This window comes from Palaemon carinicauda, chromosome 18 (assembly GCF_036898095.1).
Source record: "Palaemon carinicauda isolate YSFRI2023 chromosome 18, ASM3689809v2, whole genome shotgun sequence".
In the NCBI taxonomy this organism is placed as follows: Eukaryota; Metazoa; Arthropoda; class Malacostraca; order Decapoda; family Palaemonidae; genus Palaemon; species Palaemon carinicauda.
This window is the reverse complement of record NC_090742.1, coordinates 133,828,279-133,847,736: the sequence shown is the minus strand read 5'-3', so window position 1 is coordinate 133,847,736 and position 19,458 is coordinate 133,828,279. Positions and strand designations below refer to the sequence as shown.

At 38.4% G+C, this 19,458-nt stretch overlaps 1 protein-coding gene across 1 annotated transcript; it reads right to left on the bottom strand.

Moving 5' to 3' along the window:
• Window positions 1-815: 815 nt before the first annotated feature.
• LOC137657562 (uncharacterized) lies at window positions 816-11,776 on the bottom strand. The gene is made up of 3 exons (XM_068391895.1): window positions 11,712-11,776; window positions 4,429-4,604; window positions 816-1,771 (listed from the first exon to the last, which is right to left on the bottom strand). The coding sequence occupies exons 1-3, from the start codon at window positions 11,774-11,776 to the stop codon at window positions 816-818; spliced, it is 1,197 nt and encodes a 398-aa protein (XP_068247996.1).
• Between the last annotated feature and the right edge of the window lie 7,682 nt (window positions 11,777-19,458).

Genomic DNA, 19,458 nt, shown 5'->3' with positions numbered 1-19,458 from the left:
AGACTAATATCATCTATGTTGCATCCACAAGGTACTCCTTGCAGAAGTTTATCCATTAAAGACTGAAAAAGTTGTGGTGCTGCAGAGACACCATATGGTAAACGTGTATATCTGTACAAACCAAGTGGTGTGTTAATCGTGACATATTTCCTAGATTCCTCATCTAATTCCACTTGCTGATAAGCTTGCGATAAATCTAACTTTGAGAAAGTTTTTCCACCGTTCAGTCACTGATATAGTTCATCTGGATTTGGCATTGGATGTTCTGAGTTTTCCACATAACGATTTATGGTGACCTTGAAGTCACCACAGATCCTAATAGAACCATTGTCTTTTGAAACTGGCACTATTAGTGCCGCCCACTCACTATAGTCAACTTTTTCAATAATTCCTTTCAATTCTAGTCTTTTAAGTTCTGCATTCACAGCATCCCTGATTGCATAAGGAACTGTCCTCGCTTTATAAAAGATTGGTTTTGCATATTTTCTTACACGAATATGAGCCTTTATATTCTTGGCTGTACCCAGTTCACCATCAAAAACATCACCATATTGCCTTAACAGTTCTTCTAACTTTGAGGTTTTCAGAATACCCGAATGCAGATGATTTACAGCTACCTTTTTCCAGTCAAATTTCGCAAAATGCAGCCAGTCCCTACCGAATAAGGCAGGACCATTCCCCTGTACCACATACAATGGCACTTCCTCCACTCTGTGTCCATGAACTTCTATAGTTATTTAGCATATCCCGAAGACATCTATTTTTTCTCCCGTCATGGTTTTCAGCACAATATCGCTGGATTGAAGTACTCTATTTTATAGATGTTTAGTGTAGAACTCTTCAGTTATCATTGACAAAGAAGCTCCCGTGTCCAATTCCATATCAATTGGTATCCCATTTAATTTAACTTTCACTATTATCTCTGGAACCTTATTGTGTCTTGCTTTAATTTTCTTAGCACAGTATTTCAATGTATGCACCAATTCATCCTGTAGTTTGCACTCTGTAGTTTCTTCTTCCGAGCCGCTGGTCACCTCCTCTGCCATGTTGACCGTCGATCGTTTCCTTCCTTGTCTTCCATATTTCCAATTTCGATTGACTGTGGTGTGATTTTCCATTCTGCACATTATACGAAGGTGTCCTTTTTTATGACACCCATTACACTTAGTATCCATATGGAAACAAACAGCAGCCTTATGGTTTGTTTTCCTGCAACGGTAACACTCGAGGAGAGAAACTTTCAGCCCAACAACTTTTTTTACCTCCTGAGTTTCACCCTGAATGTTTGTGACGTTTTCATCAGCCATTTCCTGACTTAGCGCAATCGAAAATGCTTTCTTTAAGTCAAGCTGAAGTTCACTTGATAGTTTCCTCCGTGCCGAGCGGTTGGCCAATCCAATAACAAACAAGTCTCTTAAAACTTCCTCTTGAAAAGCACCAAACTGACATGTTTCCACTAATTTCCGTTGCTCCGTTGCATAATCGATGATGGATTCTCCTGGACGTTGTTTCCTATTGTAAAACTTGAAACGTTCAGGCATCAGGATGGGTTTTGGGTTGAGGTTATTTTTCAAAAGTTCAGTAAGTTCTCGATAAGTCCTTGATGAGGGCTTATTAGGGGCAAGCAATGTTTTCAGAAGTCCATTTTTAGGAGCACTGACGGTGCTCAAGAAAACTGCCCGTTTCTTATCGTCCTCTGTAATGTCATTTGCTAAGCAGAACTGATCAAACCTTCCAACATAATCTTCAATGTCCTCGGATTTGTCATATGCTGCTATATTTCCGAAATGCGCTATCCTTAATTTTCCCTTTCGTGCGTCAGTCCCTCTTCACCATTGAAGTATATTTGGATGGACACAAAACTCAGATAGATCTTTTCTGAAGGCTTTATTTTTAAGACTATCTTATAATGATACACAGTTTAAAACAACACAAGATAGTTAACAAGGTAGTTATGCTTAATGAGTCGTAAGTATCTGTAAACACAAATATAATCTCTGGTAATAGGTAGTTATAAACATGAATACATAATAATAATAATAATAATAATAATAATAATAATAATAATAATAATAATAATAATAATAATAATAACAATAATAATAATAATAATAATCAACTGTCAAGTTTTCTGTCTTGAGATTGAGCTAAAAGAAAGATAAATGATTCATCCACAATTGCATAATTAAATTCCGAGTGTGGTATGAACAAGAGTCATCTGATTGATCTTAATGAAGAGCTTCTCAATAACGCAAGAGAAAATTAAGTGTGTACATATGCATACCATGAAATCTGAGAGCGTTGTCTGTTTCAGATGTTTCACTAATGAAAAGTCAACATGCTATGCTCTAAATGAAGAAAATGTTTCAAAAATTTCTTTTCACGTCCAAAGGTAATATGTTTATATGGAAACACTGTGTCATGCAAAAGTCAAATTTGAAGTGTAATACCAAGGGAAGAGTAATACAAAAAAACATGAACCCAAGTGTTGAAATTCGGGGAGATAATTATTTTAACATGTACTGTTATTGCTCTTATGAACAGATTTGAAGGTTTAATCAACGCTATGTTCATATGCAATACTAATCCTTACTTATATATATATATATATATATATATATATATATATATATATATATATATATATATATATATATATATATAGATATATACACAGTATATATATATATATATATATATATATATATATATATATATATATATCTATATATATCTATATATATATATATATATATATATATATATATATATATATATATATATATATATATGTATATATATCTATATATATATATATATATATATATATATATATATATATATATATATATATATATATATATATATATATATATATATAAAGATAGATAGAGAGAGAGAGAGAGAGAGAGAGAGAGAGAGAGAGAGAGAGAGAGAGAGAGAGAGAGAGAGAGAGAGAGAGAGGGAGACAGAGAGATTTTGTATGTATATGTATCCATTGCATTTAGTATGACTAATTAACATGTCTTCCTTTTAATACATAGTACCTAGTCAAGGAACAAATGAAAACACCTAGTCTCCATTGATGAAGTTCGAACAAAAATCATCATCATCATTATATCCTCCCGCACCTATTGACGCAAATGGCCTCGGTTAGATTTCGCCAGTCGTCTCTATCTTGAGGTTTTGAATCAATACAACTCCATTCATCATCTCCTACTTCACGCTTCAGTCCTTAGCCATGTAGGATTGGGTCTTCCAACTCTTCTAGTGCCTTGTGGAGCCCAGTTGAAAGTTTAGGGAACTAATCTCTCTTTGGAAGTGAGAAGAGCATGTCTAAACATTCTCCACCTACCCCTCACCATGATATCATCCACATATGGCCCTCGAGTAATCTCTCTTATAGTTTCATTCCTAATCCTGTCCTGCCATTTAACTTCCAATATTCTTTTGAGGGCTTTGTTCTCAAATCTATAAAATCTGTTTGATAGTGTTTCATTGCAATACCACGATTTATGTCCATACAGTAACACCGATCTCACTAAACTGATATATAACCTGATTTATATATGTAATTTCAGGCAATTTGATTCCCAAATTCCACTCAGCCTAGCCTTTGTCTGAGTTGCATTTATCGATCTTTCATTTAATTCATATTCTAAGGATCTTGTATTATAGATCGTAGTTCCTAAGTATTTCAATGATTCTACCTCATTATTCCTTTCTCCTTCCAATAATATTTCATCTTCCATCGCATATTCCGTTCTCATCATCTCTGTCTTTCTTCTATCTATCTTGAGTTCAACCTCATGTTATATTTCATGCATTCTGGTAAGCAAGCTTTGTAAGTCCTGTTGTGTTCTGCTAATAAGGACAGCGTCCTCAGCATATTCTAGGTCAGCTAATATCCTGTTACCAATCCAGTCCAATCCTTCTCCACCATCCCCAACTGTTCTATGCAATACAAAATCCATGAATAGGATAAACAACATAGGTGACAACACATTCCCTTGGAATACTCCACTGTTCACTGAAAATTCGTATGATAGGACTCCAGTAACACTAACTTTGCATTTGTTATACTCATAAACAGAGTTAATTAAATTTACATATTTCAGAGGGACTCCACAAAATTGACCTCTGCACACTATCAAAGGCTTTTTCATAGTCCACAATTGCCATCAAAAGTTGATTTCTATATTCTACACATTGGTGTACCACATGTCTAAAAATTAAATGAGAAATTGGTCATCGCAATTTCTACCTTTTCTAAATCCTGTTGTTCATCTCTCAGCTTTTCATTAATGTTTCCCTCTAGTCTCTTCAAAATGAGCATGCTATATATTTTAATGAAAACTAATATAACTGTGATGCCTCAGTAATTATTGCAATCAGTCAGATCTCTTTTTTTTGCCACTTTTCACCAACATTCCTTGCTCTCATTCATCAGGCCTTGCTTCTTCACGCCACATTCTACAAAATAATCTTGTAAGTGATCTGGAGTCACTTCATTTTCGGCCAGTATCATCTCAGAAGTTATTCCTTCGTATCCAGGGGCTTTCCGTCTCTTCAATTTTGTAATGATAGTTTTGACTTCAAGCACACTGAATTCATACATGGACACATCAAGGTTTTCCTCAGTTTCAGGTATATCAATCAAATTATTCCCTTCATATCTCCTATTTATGACCTAACTAAAGCGCTCTATCCAACATTGCCTTTCTCCATCTTCTATTGTTTTAACAGATCCATCTCTTTCCTTAAGGTATATACTTCTTCCTCTTTTCTCCCATAAAGATTTCATCGATAATTCTTTGAGCAATTCTTAGACCACAGCCACTCCCTGAATAATAGCTTTATCAGCCTCATCTGCTTTCCTGTCTAAATGTTCTCTCATCTCATTCCTTGGTATCTTTTTTCCTCACTATCAATACTTGAATACATAGCATTCTCTACCTGGTAATTTTCATTACTTCCTCGAAAACTTCCAACAATCAATTTCTATCTTTGTCTTCTTTTTATATTATCTCAAGTATCATTTGACATCCATGGCTTTCTCCTTGTAACTGCATGTCCCAAATTATACATACGATTCATTATTATGAGGTTACCCTAAAATAATTATATTTGCACAATGGATAACTAGAGGGTAGAAAAGTCGATTGTATGTATTTTTTGTGTAGTACACATCGGATGAAGTTGTATTTATTTCGGAAATCAGATTTGAGACATTAAGAAGTGAATTAAAAAAAAAAGGAAAAAAACGCCAATGGTTTTATAAAATGCTATAGATACCCGAACTTTATGACCATTACTATGACAATATTTTAGAATATTTATTAGAGCTAGTAATCTATAACGACATTTTATTACTGAAACAGTAGGCAATACAACGTTTGCAAATGTCAAAACCAAAAATATTATCAATGCCATCCTTAGTAATATATGTATTTAAGCCAAAAACCCCGATATTTATTTATATTGAAAAGTTTTCATTGCATTTTCCATTTTCTGTGTGAAAAGGTGATTTCTGATTATTATCTAGCTAAAATACACTAATTTTGATTGAATGAGAGAGAGAGAGAGAGAGAGAGAGAGAGAGAGAGAGAGAGAGAGAGAGAGAGAGAGAGAGAGAGAGAGAGAGGGATGTTTCCTCTATTCAATATGCACAAACATATCCTCGTTTATTATAATTCAATTCTAAAACATACGACGATTAATTATCTCATATAAAACCTTATCTTTTTTTATACCTATTTGTGTACATGAAGACCTACAGTAAAAATATTTGAATAAACAAGAAACTCCTCTTCCTCTTGGTAAGGTTAAGTAATTGAGAAGAGTCCAGTTTTGGTCCCAAAGAAAGCTCAGCTATCTTAGCCCGCATAAAAATAATGGAATTAATGGACATAAAAACGTGTTTTTAATCCGGCCAGGTGATAAAGCGGTCAAATACCTTCGGGGGTGGAGCATTAGTTGCAACATAAAATTGCATTGCTCGAGTTTTCTGGAGAAATCTTTTCTCTCAGTAACTGAAGATGGCATTTCTTTAAATTTAGTGAAAATATGTAGAACTGTAATTTAGCGAGTGGCAATGAACTTAACTTACTAATACTGTTGAACACAATACGATTTACTCCAAAAAACGTTTCGGTATAAAATGTATATTTGTTATTACAAGCTCGCATATTTATACTTTACAATAAATATTCTGTCTATTTGAGTAAAATTTGCATTAAATAACTTTACATATAATGTTTGTGCGTGCGTGTGCCTGTTTGTGTGCGTATATACAGTATATATATATAGATATATAAATATATATATATATATATATATATATATATATATATATATATATATATATATATATATATATATATATATATATATATAATATATATAGATTTTACATATATGCACACATTGTTATGTTTGTAGACCCTGACATTTCCAATTTATAATGATTCATGCTATGGGTTACAAATCCTTCTGATCTTTCGAAAATTGAGGGGTAATAGTGCGGACCAAATGCAGGTTCTCTGGCGGAGAGAGAGAAAGTTCACGCTAAGTTTTTCCGAGATTTGAACTGATCCGGATCATCATATTCGCCAGTCATTCTTCGGATTGTAAATTGTCATAAATTTACATTTTAATTGTAAATTAATTGTAAATTTTATGACTTATAATTTTGCTTTTCCCTAATTTATGTTACATTGCCCTATCAATAATTGCTTTTAGAGAATGTATATATATAGAGCTTGAAAATGACTCAACCCCCAGTCCGGTAGAACGCCAGGCAAGGATGTTTCCAATAGGCTCATATATTTCTTTGCCGTTCCAGTTACCAGTTCCCAATTTTAATGCTTAGGTAAACAAGGGCTAAGATGATTTTATGGTTCGAGAATCGAATGCTGATCCATCATCTTTACAAAGGAGTGCACTATAACCGCGTCGCAGGGGTTATAGAATATCCTCAGTAGGACGGATAGACGGAAGTTCTAGTCACTTGTTTCCTCAGTGCTATTGTTTATTTTATCGATAACACTAAACTACAAATGTTTTACATAACTTTCAAACTGCAAAACATATACCCCTAAAGACACCTATTCTTTGCTTTTGTATATCCAATATGGTTTAAGGATCAAGAATTTTCTCATATATTTGCAAGCGTGGTTGAAGATATTTACTTTAGAAAATGAATATTTAAATGTGATAGTTTTAGCATTGGGCAGAGTAATTACCATCTTTTTTTTTTCTATGATTCTCAATAGATCTACAATTTCTGAATGTCTTTTGACAAGAAGTATGAATGCAGATGTTGAAAACGATAATTCATTCCCGAATTTTCCGCTTGGATTTAACAAGGGTATTTGCGCTTTTCAATTCTTTTGGTATATCTTGTGTTGTACATTCCCAAGATTCTGGACATGAAGTTTGTATTATGGGTCTTGACGAATACTTTTGTACGTGTTAATCGCAATGTCTTTGGTTTTGAACAGAAAGGATTTTCTTCTAATTTCTCAACAATTAATTTCAAAGATAGGTTGGTGGTTGATACCATAGTTAATGTAGGATGTTATTCTCTGGTGATCCTAATGTCAGAGTCACACATTGGAGATTCAAGGCCTCGCATATCATAACTGCCGATTTTGGTAAACTTTGTAGACAGTCACGTCCAAAGGGACCTAAAACAAAAAAAGAATATATCACAGGGTTGTGGCACAATGACGTGCCAATGATCATGTTACCTGGCCTTTACTTTCTATGTATTATGTAAGAAGTGGGTTTGCCAGGGCACCAGTCACCCATTGAGATACTACTGCTAGAGAGTTATTGGGCCTTAGACTGGCCAGACAGTACTACATTGAATCCCTTTCTCTTATTACGGTTCATATTTAGTGTTTTTACTTTTTATATATTATACACTTGATACGTGGTTTGGTCTTGAAAACATCATCTTTGTTCGTACATATGACACTACTACTTTTACAATAATCGTATCATCTGCTTGTTATTCATTCCTTTATGGATCTTTTAACAAATATCTATTTAGATTAATGATAACTCTGGATATTAATCTTGACTACGTAAATATAATTCGTTCACCTGTCGGTTCTGGAAAAGTTTACTCACATATTAAAATGTTAAACATAACTTCAAGTCCATTAAATTCTTTATCCAAGATGTGGATGTTAATCTTTATGATTATCGTTTGGTTAGATCAGTGATTAGTGAATAAACAAAAATTCATAATAATGAAAGTACTTTTTATTTATACCATCTGTGATTGTAGCATCCCCCATGTAGTATAATCAAAATTATTATCATTATTATTATTATTATTATTATTGTTGTTGTTGTTGTTGTTGTTGTTGTTGTTGTTGTTATTTGTATTATATTGCGTTATATTATATAATTGTTAAAATCATTAAAATTATAAAAATTATTAGTTTTATTAAAATCAATATTCATAAGTATTAAAATTTTTATTATTACTAATATTACCAAAATTATTGTTATTATTATGATAATAAAAAATATTAAAATAGATTTGCAGATGACATAGTTTTGCTTAGTGAATCATGGGAGGAATTGCAAAAGATGATAGAAAATTTGAATAGAGAAAGCAGAACTGTAGGATGAAGATTGATTAAAACTGCTTCTAACTCGAACTGTAGAGCCTTTTCTTTTGTAACATCCATCATCACATTATTCTTAGAGTTTTGTTTTGGTTGTGATCACGCTGTGTAATAATATTCCTTATTAGAGAATTAAAGCGTGGAATTTGGGATAATCAAACTTACTACATTTTTTTTTCTTTTTTTATTTAGAATGTTGATAAGATTCTTGATTCATAGTATATTCTTCTAGTTGATTAACATTGTTATTTATCACTTTTTTTTAATCTTCATTTTTCATTCTTTCATAGGTTTGACTTCTGTGCATCTTCTCAGCACTGTGCTGGTTTCCTTAACGGGTCCTTGGATTCAGCTTAAACCTTGATAAAAGGTTAGTTATATATATTTTAGTGAATTTAATTGTGAAGTAGGTGTTTCTGATTTGTGTTTTTCATGTGGAAATGAATATAATCAAATTTGCGTATCTACCGTTATATTAAAGACTGGAATGGTTCGTGACATCAGACTCCAAGCCTTCGAAATGTCATCCTCAAACGTCATGAACTAAATCGAGTGACTGAAAGTATGCAACTCTAATTTTGGTTCTATTTTTATAGATTGCTCTTTGCAGCTTTTCACCATTTCAGGCTTTTCTCATTTTGATAATTAGTAGGAAAATAGCAGAGTTCAGTAAGGATCTTTAATCTAAAAACAACTGAAAACCTTGATCAATAACAATAATAAGAGAGAGAGAGAAACAAGTCGATTTTGATCTATATTTAATTTTTTTTTTAGTTTTTGTTCTGTTGTTGTTACTTGTTAGTCAATCAAACAGATGAAAGGAATGCCGGAAGTGAATAGAAATCTTACTTTAGGACATATTTCTAATGCAAAGTATTATATCCAATTTACTGCCTTACGAAAATAGAAATAACAGGGAGTCTATAAATTCATAATAAAAGGAAACAATCAATAAATTCGTAATAAAACGGGACTCGTATTTTATACAATCCGCAAAAAAAGTATTTGTTAATAGACTAATAACTTTTTTAGAGTAACACTGGTGCTTAAAACACTTTTCATAATGCTGTTTGGTCTCCTATTTTTATTTGAAGTCAATAAAAAAAAATAATGTTTCCATTTGCCCTTCTTACAATAACCGTGTGCTGAGAATCCCAGGTTTTCCTTGAGTCATCCTCGATAGTATTCCATTTATGAGAACCAGCTCTGATATCCGATAAACTTTTTTGTGCTCTAAGAGGCGCAAACAGAAAGCGAAAACAGCAACGCCTGCTGGGAATTCCACTTTCACGAATGGCTTAGTTTTTTTAGACGATGCAGTGAAAGTTTAGTGGACGATGAAAATAGAAAGGATGTACCTTTGAGATATTCTTTATTTGATTCAAGTTAAACTTTTGTGTACAGATAAGGATGAATGATGTAATTCATATATGTAGCATAATAACAATGTAAAATGTATGTTATATAATGATTGAGAATTATTATCTCTTTCTTATTAATTTTTCTTTTTATTGATACGTCTATCAACTTTCAAAGATTATCATGTTCGTTTTAATTACGACCAAAGGCAAATTAGGCTATGAAATAAATAATCTGAAACTATTAATGTTACAAAGAAAAGGGTTCGAAGAGATCCTAATTACACAAACGCTTCGTTGTAACTTTGAACTTGACTTTAGAGGTTGTTGAAAAGAAAGATTTTCAGCCTTTTAGACGGAAAATGAACCAAGAGTGGATTCATGCTCTTTAGAGGAGAGATAACTTCTGTTCAAATGATTTCCTCATGGTGCGAAGCAATCAAATTATATAAACTTTTTCCCAAATGGAAATATATACTTATATTTAATGGGTTATAAAACTGAGTAGACGATGATATATACAGTAGTACTAGTTTTTATTTTATGGGTAAATAGACAAACGGACATATACACGCATATACGAAGACAAAAAACACATCGCACCCAAAACACAAAAACAATACACAGACAGACAGACACACACACACACATATATATATATATATATATATATATATATATATATATATATATATATATATATATATATATATATATATATATATATATATATAAATATATATATATATATATATATATATATATATATATATATATATATATATATATATATATATATATAACAGATTTTGAGCAAAGCGACAAATCTATTTTTGGGTGAAAGAGCCATGTCGTCCTGATGGAAGTTCCTTCATTAGTAGCTTCCTAAGTTATATGTGACTACAGTGATATATCCCAGAGAATTTACTGAAGGTACCCAGAATTCTATCTCCTGGAGCGAGTATCCCTTAAATTTCTCCAAGGGATATCACGTAAGGACGTATCTTGACACATCTTATAGCTATTTACACCCCGAATAGCCTTTCACTTCGAGAGGGAAAGTGGCAAGAAAAATAAGAGAGACGTTAAAGAGGTAAAACAACTCGACTCTCCTAACATACTGTAAATAGTTCGGCCAATCGCCACCGTACGGCGCCACCAAACCATTCTTCCTAGCTTTGTAAGTATTATACATACAGTACCAAAAGGGAGGGATTAACATCCTTTTATCAAAGGATCCTGGGTCCATCAGGACGACATGGCTCTTTCACCCAAAAATAGATTTTTCGCTTCGGTCAAAATCTGTTTTTTGGGCTTAGGCTCTGTCGTGCTGATGGAAGTTTACCAGAGCATTAATGTACCTGTGGATTTAATAGTGCTGTTATCTCGAATTGACTATATCCTAATTGGTCATAAAGACCAAAGACACTTGATGTTACCGCAATACATCAACTAACTGAGCATACCATATGCCAGCTCTTCCTGGCCCCTACAGGGAAAAGTCTGTATAGACTCTAGGAAAAACCCGAGATTGTGAGTTCAAGGAACAATAAGCAAGCAGAAAGTATATCATGTCGTATATAGGTAAAGCATAGTTTGTACTAGAGTTCTGAATAGAGTACTGTACCTCCCAGGTCTGGATCAGGCAGACAAGTTTATGTTCACGTAGGAAACATAACACAGTAAACAATCATAGCACAACCATACTTACCTGTTTGCATGGTAAGGGAGACTTTGTCCCACAAGGTCCATAAGAGGATCAAGGATACTCTGCATATAATCTAATAATCTTAAGGCGAGAGAGACGCAAAGATTCCTTCTATAGTTTATTTACAAGAAACACAGAAGTTATTATTAAGTAATATATTTATGCTAGACATAGACATAACAAGCATAACAGTAATAAAAAAATAAATAAGTTTCATCTGAAAGAGAAAACGTTGCCACTCCGTGAAATTAGGAAATTTCAATATATATGTTATTACTAAAAGACATTATGCATAAACATGCTGACACTTATGTCAAAACATTATGCTTAAGTTCACTTAACTATGGAAGACAGTTTATAATGTTCATATCAACACTAAAAAATATCATGATATACCTAACTCTATCATGCACACCCTTCACTAACAGTCCCAATTAGTGCACTGTCCTTCACAGTAATCAAACTACAGGCTTTATTATACTGCCTGCAGCCACCACATGAAATTTGATTTCTTGTAATAGTCTGAAAGAAGTTAAGAGACGAGGCAACCTTTCTCGGATCATGACCTGCGGGTGTACTGTCAGGATCCGCTCTGCGAATAAAGTAAGTGATTTTCGCCCTTATCTGTTTCAAGGATAACGTCGAACCAGAAGTTTCTCCCCTAAAAAGCTGACCTCCCTTAAAGTCTGAAGTTCTACGAAGATAGACCTTCAGGCATTCCACTGGGCAGAGGGAGGCTTCTTCCTTCAGAGGGCAGATTCTCCAGGGACCCCATCTCTTAGTGGGTAGCTCATTCTTGGCGAGAAACGTCGGATCCGGAAAGAGATTTAGTTCTCTTTTCGGTGTAAACTGAATGTGGCCATCATCCCTCGAGAGGGCCACTATTTCACTAACTCTGGCTCCTGAGGCTAGTGCAAATAAAAATATCACTTTCTGAGTCAAGTCTTTCAGCGAGCAATCTTCATTGTTCAAGGTCGAGGCCAGATGAAGAACCTTATCCAAAGACCATGAAATAGGCTTTGGAGGGGCTGCAGGCCGAAGTTTTGCGCAGGCTTTCGGAATCTTGTTGAAGATTTCGCTTGAAAAATCCACTTGGAAGGCATATAGAATCGGTCTAGATAAGGCAGATTTACACGTCGTGATCCTATTAGCAGCTAGCCCTTGTCCGTGAAGATGGATGAAAAAGGACAGGCAGAAATCTGTAGAAATCTCTTGAGGTTTCTTCGCCTTAACAAAGGCCACCCATTTCTTCCAGGAAGATTCGTATTGTCTTCTTGTTGACTTTGACTTATATTATTCTAAGAAATTAATAGTCTTCAGAGATCCCAAACCTTTTCTTGACCGCTAAGGCGAGAAAATCATGAGATGAAGGTTCTGGGTTTTCTCTGATGAAGCGTAGACAGTCGTATTCTGTACTAGCTAGGTCAGAACTGGTTCCGGCAATGGGATCAGCTTCAGGCGTAGTTCTGTTATCAATGGAAACCAGCCACTGCCTGGCCACCTGTGGGCCACTATCGCTGCCCTCCCTCGAAAGGATCTCAATTTGTTGAGGGCTTTCAACAGTAGGTTGGTTGGTGGGAACAGGTAAATCCTGGACCATCTGTTCCAATCTAGAGACATCGCGTCCGTCGCTTCCACTAGAGGATCCTCGTACGGGGCTACGTACCGGGCCAACTTCTTGTTGTCGCTCGTTGCGAAGAGATCTACTTGCAATCCTGGGACTTTGCTCAATATGAAGGAGAATGATCCTGCGTCTAGGGACCCTTCGGACTCTATCCGGTTGAACCTGGATAGAGCGTCACATTGCGGAATCCTTGAAGGTGGACTGCTGATAAGTGCCATTTCATCTTCTTGGACAGATGAACGATGGCTATTATCACCTGATTCAACTGAGGCGATCTTGAACCTTGACGATTTATGCATCTCATAACCACTTCGCTGTCTAGGACCAGACGAACGTGAATTGAGCGGGGAAGTTTCAGTTTGTTCAGGGAAAGAAACACTGCCATGGCTTCCAGATAGTTGATGTGGAAGGTTTTGAAAAGGGGAGACCAAGTTCCTTGCACTTTCCAAAGATGAGAATGACCCCCCCTCCTTCCTTTGAAGCATCAGTGTGGATGGTGACTGCAGGAGGAGGTGGTTGCAAGGATACTCTCCTTCTTAAGTTCTTTGTTTCCGACCATGGCTTGAGAATCAATCGCAGACGATTTGGTAACGGTCTTAGTAGATCTCTTCGATAGTTGTAAGCGTATTTTCTCCAGATCCCAGATGCATTTTTTAATTGTGCTCTCTAAAGTTGGTCCGTCAAAGAGGCAAACTGGAGAGACCCCAACACTCTCTCCTGTTGTCTCCTTGAAATCCTTCGAGATTGAAGCAGACTTTTGACGGCCCCTGCTATCTCCTTTCTCTTTGCTTTTGGCAAGGAGAGGCAATGTGACTGTAAGTCCCAGTGAATTCCCAACCACTGGAACTTTTGAGCTGGAGACAGCCGAGACTTTTTCAGGTTTATCTTGAATCCTAGGTACTCTAGGAATTGGATCACTTTTCTAGAGGCTTGCATGCATCCTTTTTGGATGCTGCCCACACCAGCCAGTCGTCCAGGTAGGCCATCACCTGAACCCCTTTGAGGCGTAGTTGTCGAACAACTGCATTCGCAAGCTTTGTGAATATTCTCGGTGCAATATTCAGACCGAAGGGCATGGCTCTGAAAACTTCTTTTTTTTTTTTTTTTTGAGCTTGAACCCTAGGTAGGGGGAAACCTGACGGTTGATTGGCACATGCCAGTACGCGTCCGTCATCTCTACGGAGACTGTAAATGCCCTTTTGGGCAGAAGGGTCCTTATGTGCTGAAACGTCAGCATTCTGAACTTGTAGTTCACAATGAACTTGTTGAGTGGTGATAAGTCCAGAATAATGACTCTGAGCTTTTCCGAATCCTTCTTCGGAACACAGAATAGCCTTCCTTGGAATTTGATGGACTTTGCTTTCCTTATGACTCTCTTGTCCAGTAGTTCTTGAACGTATTCTTCCAGAACTGGGGTTGAAGGTTGGAAGAATAGAGGAAAGCTTGGTGGAGTTGAGTTCCAACCCCACCCCAGTCCTATCTTGATCAGGCTGTGGGCCCAAGGATCGAAGGTCCACCGATCCTGAAAGTGTAGAAGTCTCCCTCCTACCGGCAGCATATCACTTTGAGTGCTGGGTGGAGGACTTTCCACCTTGGCCACGACCAACTTTGTTGCCTCTTCCTCTGAAGGGGCGCCTAGATGAGCCCCGAAAGGAGCCTCTAGAATTTGGCTTAGAAGAAGCCGACTGCCTTTCGTAAGCTGGGGTGAAGACTGGTGACTGAGTCGCCGGTGTTTGGGGCACCAGTTGAAAGGTGTTGGTGGGTTGTGCCACCGTCTGGGACACCGTGGCCACGGGAAGCTGTTGCTATATTGGCCGAGAGGACAAGCGAGGCTGCTTTGACTTATTCTTCGGCTGGGGACCCCCATCAGCGGAAGACTTTCTCTTGGAGGACAAGCCCCATTTAGAGAGGAGATTCCTATTCTCCGAAGCAACCTTATCTAGGACCTCCTTAACCACATCACTAGGAAAAATGTCTTTTCCCTAGATATTAGAAGCTATAAGCTTCCTAGGTTCGTGTTTTACAGAAGCGGAAGCAAACACGAACTCCCTACAAGCCGTCCTGGCTCTGATAAAGTTGTATAGGTCCTTCGTTACTGTAGCCAAGTGAGCCTTGGCAAAGACCATATACATATCTGGGGTATCAGGAATGCTAGCCATCATTTCTAGCCCTGTTTGTAGAGACATGGATGCTGCCAAGCGTTCCTTCGTCTCATGTTCTCTCTTCAGGAGAAACTCTGACAGCTTTGGGAGGTCCTCGTTAAACTGACGTCCAGCGATATTGGCCTCCAGCTTCCCGACTGAGAAGGTAACATGAACGTCCTTCCAGTCTTTATCATCTGAAGGAGAAGCAAGGGAGAAAGGCTTGCTCTCTTCCAGCGTGGGGCAGGGTTTTCCTGCCCTTACGGCCTTCAGAGCTGCTTTAAAACTTTTATCCATAAAGGGAAAAGCACGCTGAGGGTCAGCAATGAACGACGGATGTTTTTTGCTTAAAGCCGGCACCTTTGAGCTAGTGAATGCCCTCTCTTTTAGTTTTGCTGAAAACATAGCTTGTGCTTTAGCGAGCTCAAGGACAATTACATCCTTGGGCTGCGTCTCTTCTTTTGATGTCGGCTCAGTTTTGAGCCGGACATAACAATCCAGGTAGGACGCTATGCTGGGCCAGAACTCGACATCCTCTACTGGAACAGTACCCAATTTCTCCGAGAGGAAAATCTTGCCTGCTGACATAGGCATGTGCTCCGCTTACCTCAACGGGTTAACGTCGGAGAACACAGGAAGGTCCTTCACCTTTAGTTTCTTCGGGGCTAAGCGCGAGGAAACTAGCTGTTCAATTTCTGACCGGAAAGTAGTCTCTTTCTGGTTAGACCGCTTCTGCAAGTCATATACCATCGACATCAAAGATTGCAGAGTGGACGTAATTGCCTCCAAATGAGGCGGTTGCGAAGAGTTTGAGGGTGCTGGTTCAGCCGCAGCTCCTGAAGAAACCGACACCGCTTCAGCGTTCTCAACCTCGCTAGTAGGAGGGACAACTGCCTCCTGTTTTGACTCTTCCACGAGGAGATTCTTCTTGGTCTCCTCGGAAACGACAGACATATTGTCGTCCAGGTGGATACTTTCCAAAGTATCCGCAACGTCAGGATCTCCAGGCTTCTGAACCTGGATCTGCACTAAGGGGATTAAAGGCTTAGTCTGGGGAATGACGGAATCGTCACGAGCTCTGGGGAAGAGACAGTCCCTCATCCTAGCATTAGGAAGGTATGGGCCAGAGGTATTCTTTTGAAAACCTCTTACCCATTTTCGCAGCGTAATCCTAGCTGCATCCCTAGACTCCGCAGACTTTTGATCATCAAAAGCCTCCTTAACCAACTCACACACAGTACATACCTCTGGGTCCCAGTATTTGAGGGCCCCTTTGGTGACAGAACAGCGGGCGTGAGACCTACACACGCCATGTTCGTAGAAGTCCTTGCTGCGGACCCTACAAAAGTTGTTCCCGCAATCTGGATGCTCCTCCTGTAAATAAAAGAAAAGCAAATGAGTTTTCTGTGAAATCCTCAGATTTCATCATAATAACATTTATTATATTTAGCTTGGATAGGGTAAGCTATAGAGTAGGAAAGACACCTACATGTGTTTCCCGTCCAGCCATTGGCTATGACCCCCTCCCATATTGAACCATGAAATTCACAAAGAATTAAATAACAGAGGGAATATCCAAGATATATAGTCTTCTTGACACATCCTCTTATAATGTTCAATATAGTGGATGAGTTTAATGAACATAATCATTAAAATAAGAGAGAATCAGCTCTCTATATGATGGTCTCACAAATGGCTGCTCAAGAACCACTTGCAGGTTGGAAAAATTTTACTATATTTTTCTGGATACAGCAGTTACCGACGGCAGTATGCCGCCGACACTGCCGGCCCCGCCGACACTGCCGGCCCCGCCGACACTGCCGGCCCCGCCGACACTGCCGGCCCCGCCGACACTGCCGGCCCCGCCGACACTGCCGGCCCCGCCGACACTGCCGGCCCCACCGACACTGCAGATCCTGCCGACACTGCCGGCAGCGCCGACACTCCCGGCCCCGCCGACACTGCCGGCCCCGCCGACACTGCCGGCCCCGCCGACACTGCCGGCCCCGCCGACACTGCCGGCCCGCCGACACTGCCGGCCCGCCGACACTGCCGGCCCCGCCGACACTGCCGGCCCTGCCGGCCCTGCCGACACTGCCGGACCAGCCGACATCGGCGGCATGTAGGGCCAGTCGGCATATGCCGGCAGGCAGGTGTCTGCCGAGCCTGCCGGCAACTACCGGCTAATAAAAGATGAATATAGTGTCGAGCTTGCCGACATTGTCGGCATGTTGGGCTAGTCAGCATATGCCAGCAGGCTGGCATCTGCCGGGCCTGCCGACCACTGCTGGCTATTAAATATAACATTATGGATGGAAGGCATAGGCCTGCTGCCGACAAGCTACTCAGTTGCCGGCAGACAGGCCTACCAAACTAACCAAAGGCCATCGATCAACGATGTCCAAGGTAAGGGATTACAGCGAACTGTTAGCCTAACCAACCCAAATTATCGGCAGAATTAATTGCCGATTATAGCCCATGATAGACAGTAAAAGGGAAAGAGAAGGATAGAAGACGGCAAAGGATCATTTATGCCGTCCACATCCTGAAACAGTGTGCCAGTGGAAGAGGGAAATCAATTCGGGCTTCCACTCAACCATATCTCATCTTAAGGGATATGGAAAGCAGTCCAAGGGAGGACTCTAAGGAACACTCAAAGATATGAGGTTATCTGTCAGTAACCTAACCAGGCACAGACAGAAAAACTCATGCCAGGTCTACAGACATCCAGAGGAGCTTATGTAGAACCACAGCCCTAAGGGTGTTGGATCACTCAACACGAAAGAGATAGTGGGGAAGGGGTGAATAGTCCATAAGTAAAGCAATACCCTAAGGCATTACTTAACCTGAAGGATTCTGTCCTCATATTAACCTCAAATAGGGGAAGTCAATTCCCCAGGTTGGTTTAGGCAATGAGAGAACGTCCGAAAAGAACTCATGAGAACAGAATCTCGTACCAGGGATCAAAACAAGGAAGAAACCTATCCTCCCGTTAAGAACCCCCAAAACAGGGCTGTCTGCTAGACCATAAAGAGGGAATTGTAAAACAATAACCTCTACAAGATCTAGGGAGGCTAGCCTCCTGAACAGCAACTAGCCCTACTGGAATACCGACAAGCTACTCAGTTGCTGGTATAAATCCAGGTAGCCTGATGGCTAACACAGACTTACTCTGATGTCCCGTCCCCAACTCCAAACTCAATGCTGACAAGCTACTCAGTTGCCAGCTCAGAGAAAAGGAGAGGGAAACGAAACGCCCCAGAAAACTTACTCAACCACAGGTTATAGTAAATTAACTGAGGATAGCCTAGGCTAGTCAGAGGGAAAGGGAATTACTCTTAATTCTCATACAGAAAATATCGACTTAAAGGGGGAAAATGAAATATCTATCTCCCCCCCAAAAGACAATATAAGAGTATTGGGGACATAAAAAGTATACTAAAGCACTGAAGCTATTAAGCTAAAGAGCTTAGAGAAACGTTCTACGTAACTCTAGTATACTATTATGGAAGAGGAAAGGAAACAGTAATATCTTAACTGTATAAAATATTTCTTGAGCTTCAATACAACTTTACCAGGAAGGTTATATCACGCATGAGGTGTGAAAGTGCCTAGGCTAGAAGCCTAGCACTCGTGAGGGTCGAAATTATAGCCAAATTCACGACAACAATGACATGATATAAAAATCCCAAGCTAAAATACTAAATAGCTAAAGTTATTAAAGCAAAGATGCCGGAAATATCGTTCTTGCTAACTAAATGAACAAAAGAACGATCGCGTCATGATGCCATCCGGCCGGCAGCAGCTCTTGTTATGTTAATTACGATATCAATCGAAAAGCAAAACTGGCAAGAGCTTACATTTACACAATTAAAAGATATTACTTAACTTTCCAGAAGCTGATGAAGCTGGGGAATCGATAATAATGAAGAAAAGCTTCGAAAATAGCGAGATAACACAGAGAAAATACTGGTCAGCAAAGCTA

Bases quoted from the DNA above. Each gene is read 5' to 3' on its own strand.
- LOC137657562 (XM_068391895.1), bottom strand. From the start codon at position 11,776: ATGCAGAGTATCCTTGATCCTCTTATGGACCTTGTGGGACAAAGTCTC. The intron at 4,605-11,711 runs GTAAGTATGGTT...GTATGAATTCAG, and splicing joins CTCCCTTACCATGCAAACAG to TGTGCTTGAAGTCAAAACTA. The intron at 1,772-4,428 runs GTTGGTGAAAAG...GAAATATAGCAG, and splicing joins GATGAATGAGAGCAAGGAAT to CATATGACAAATCCGAGGAC.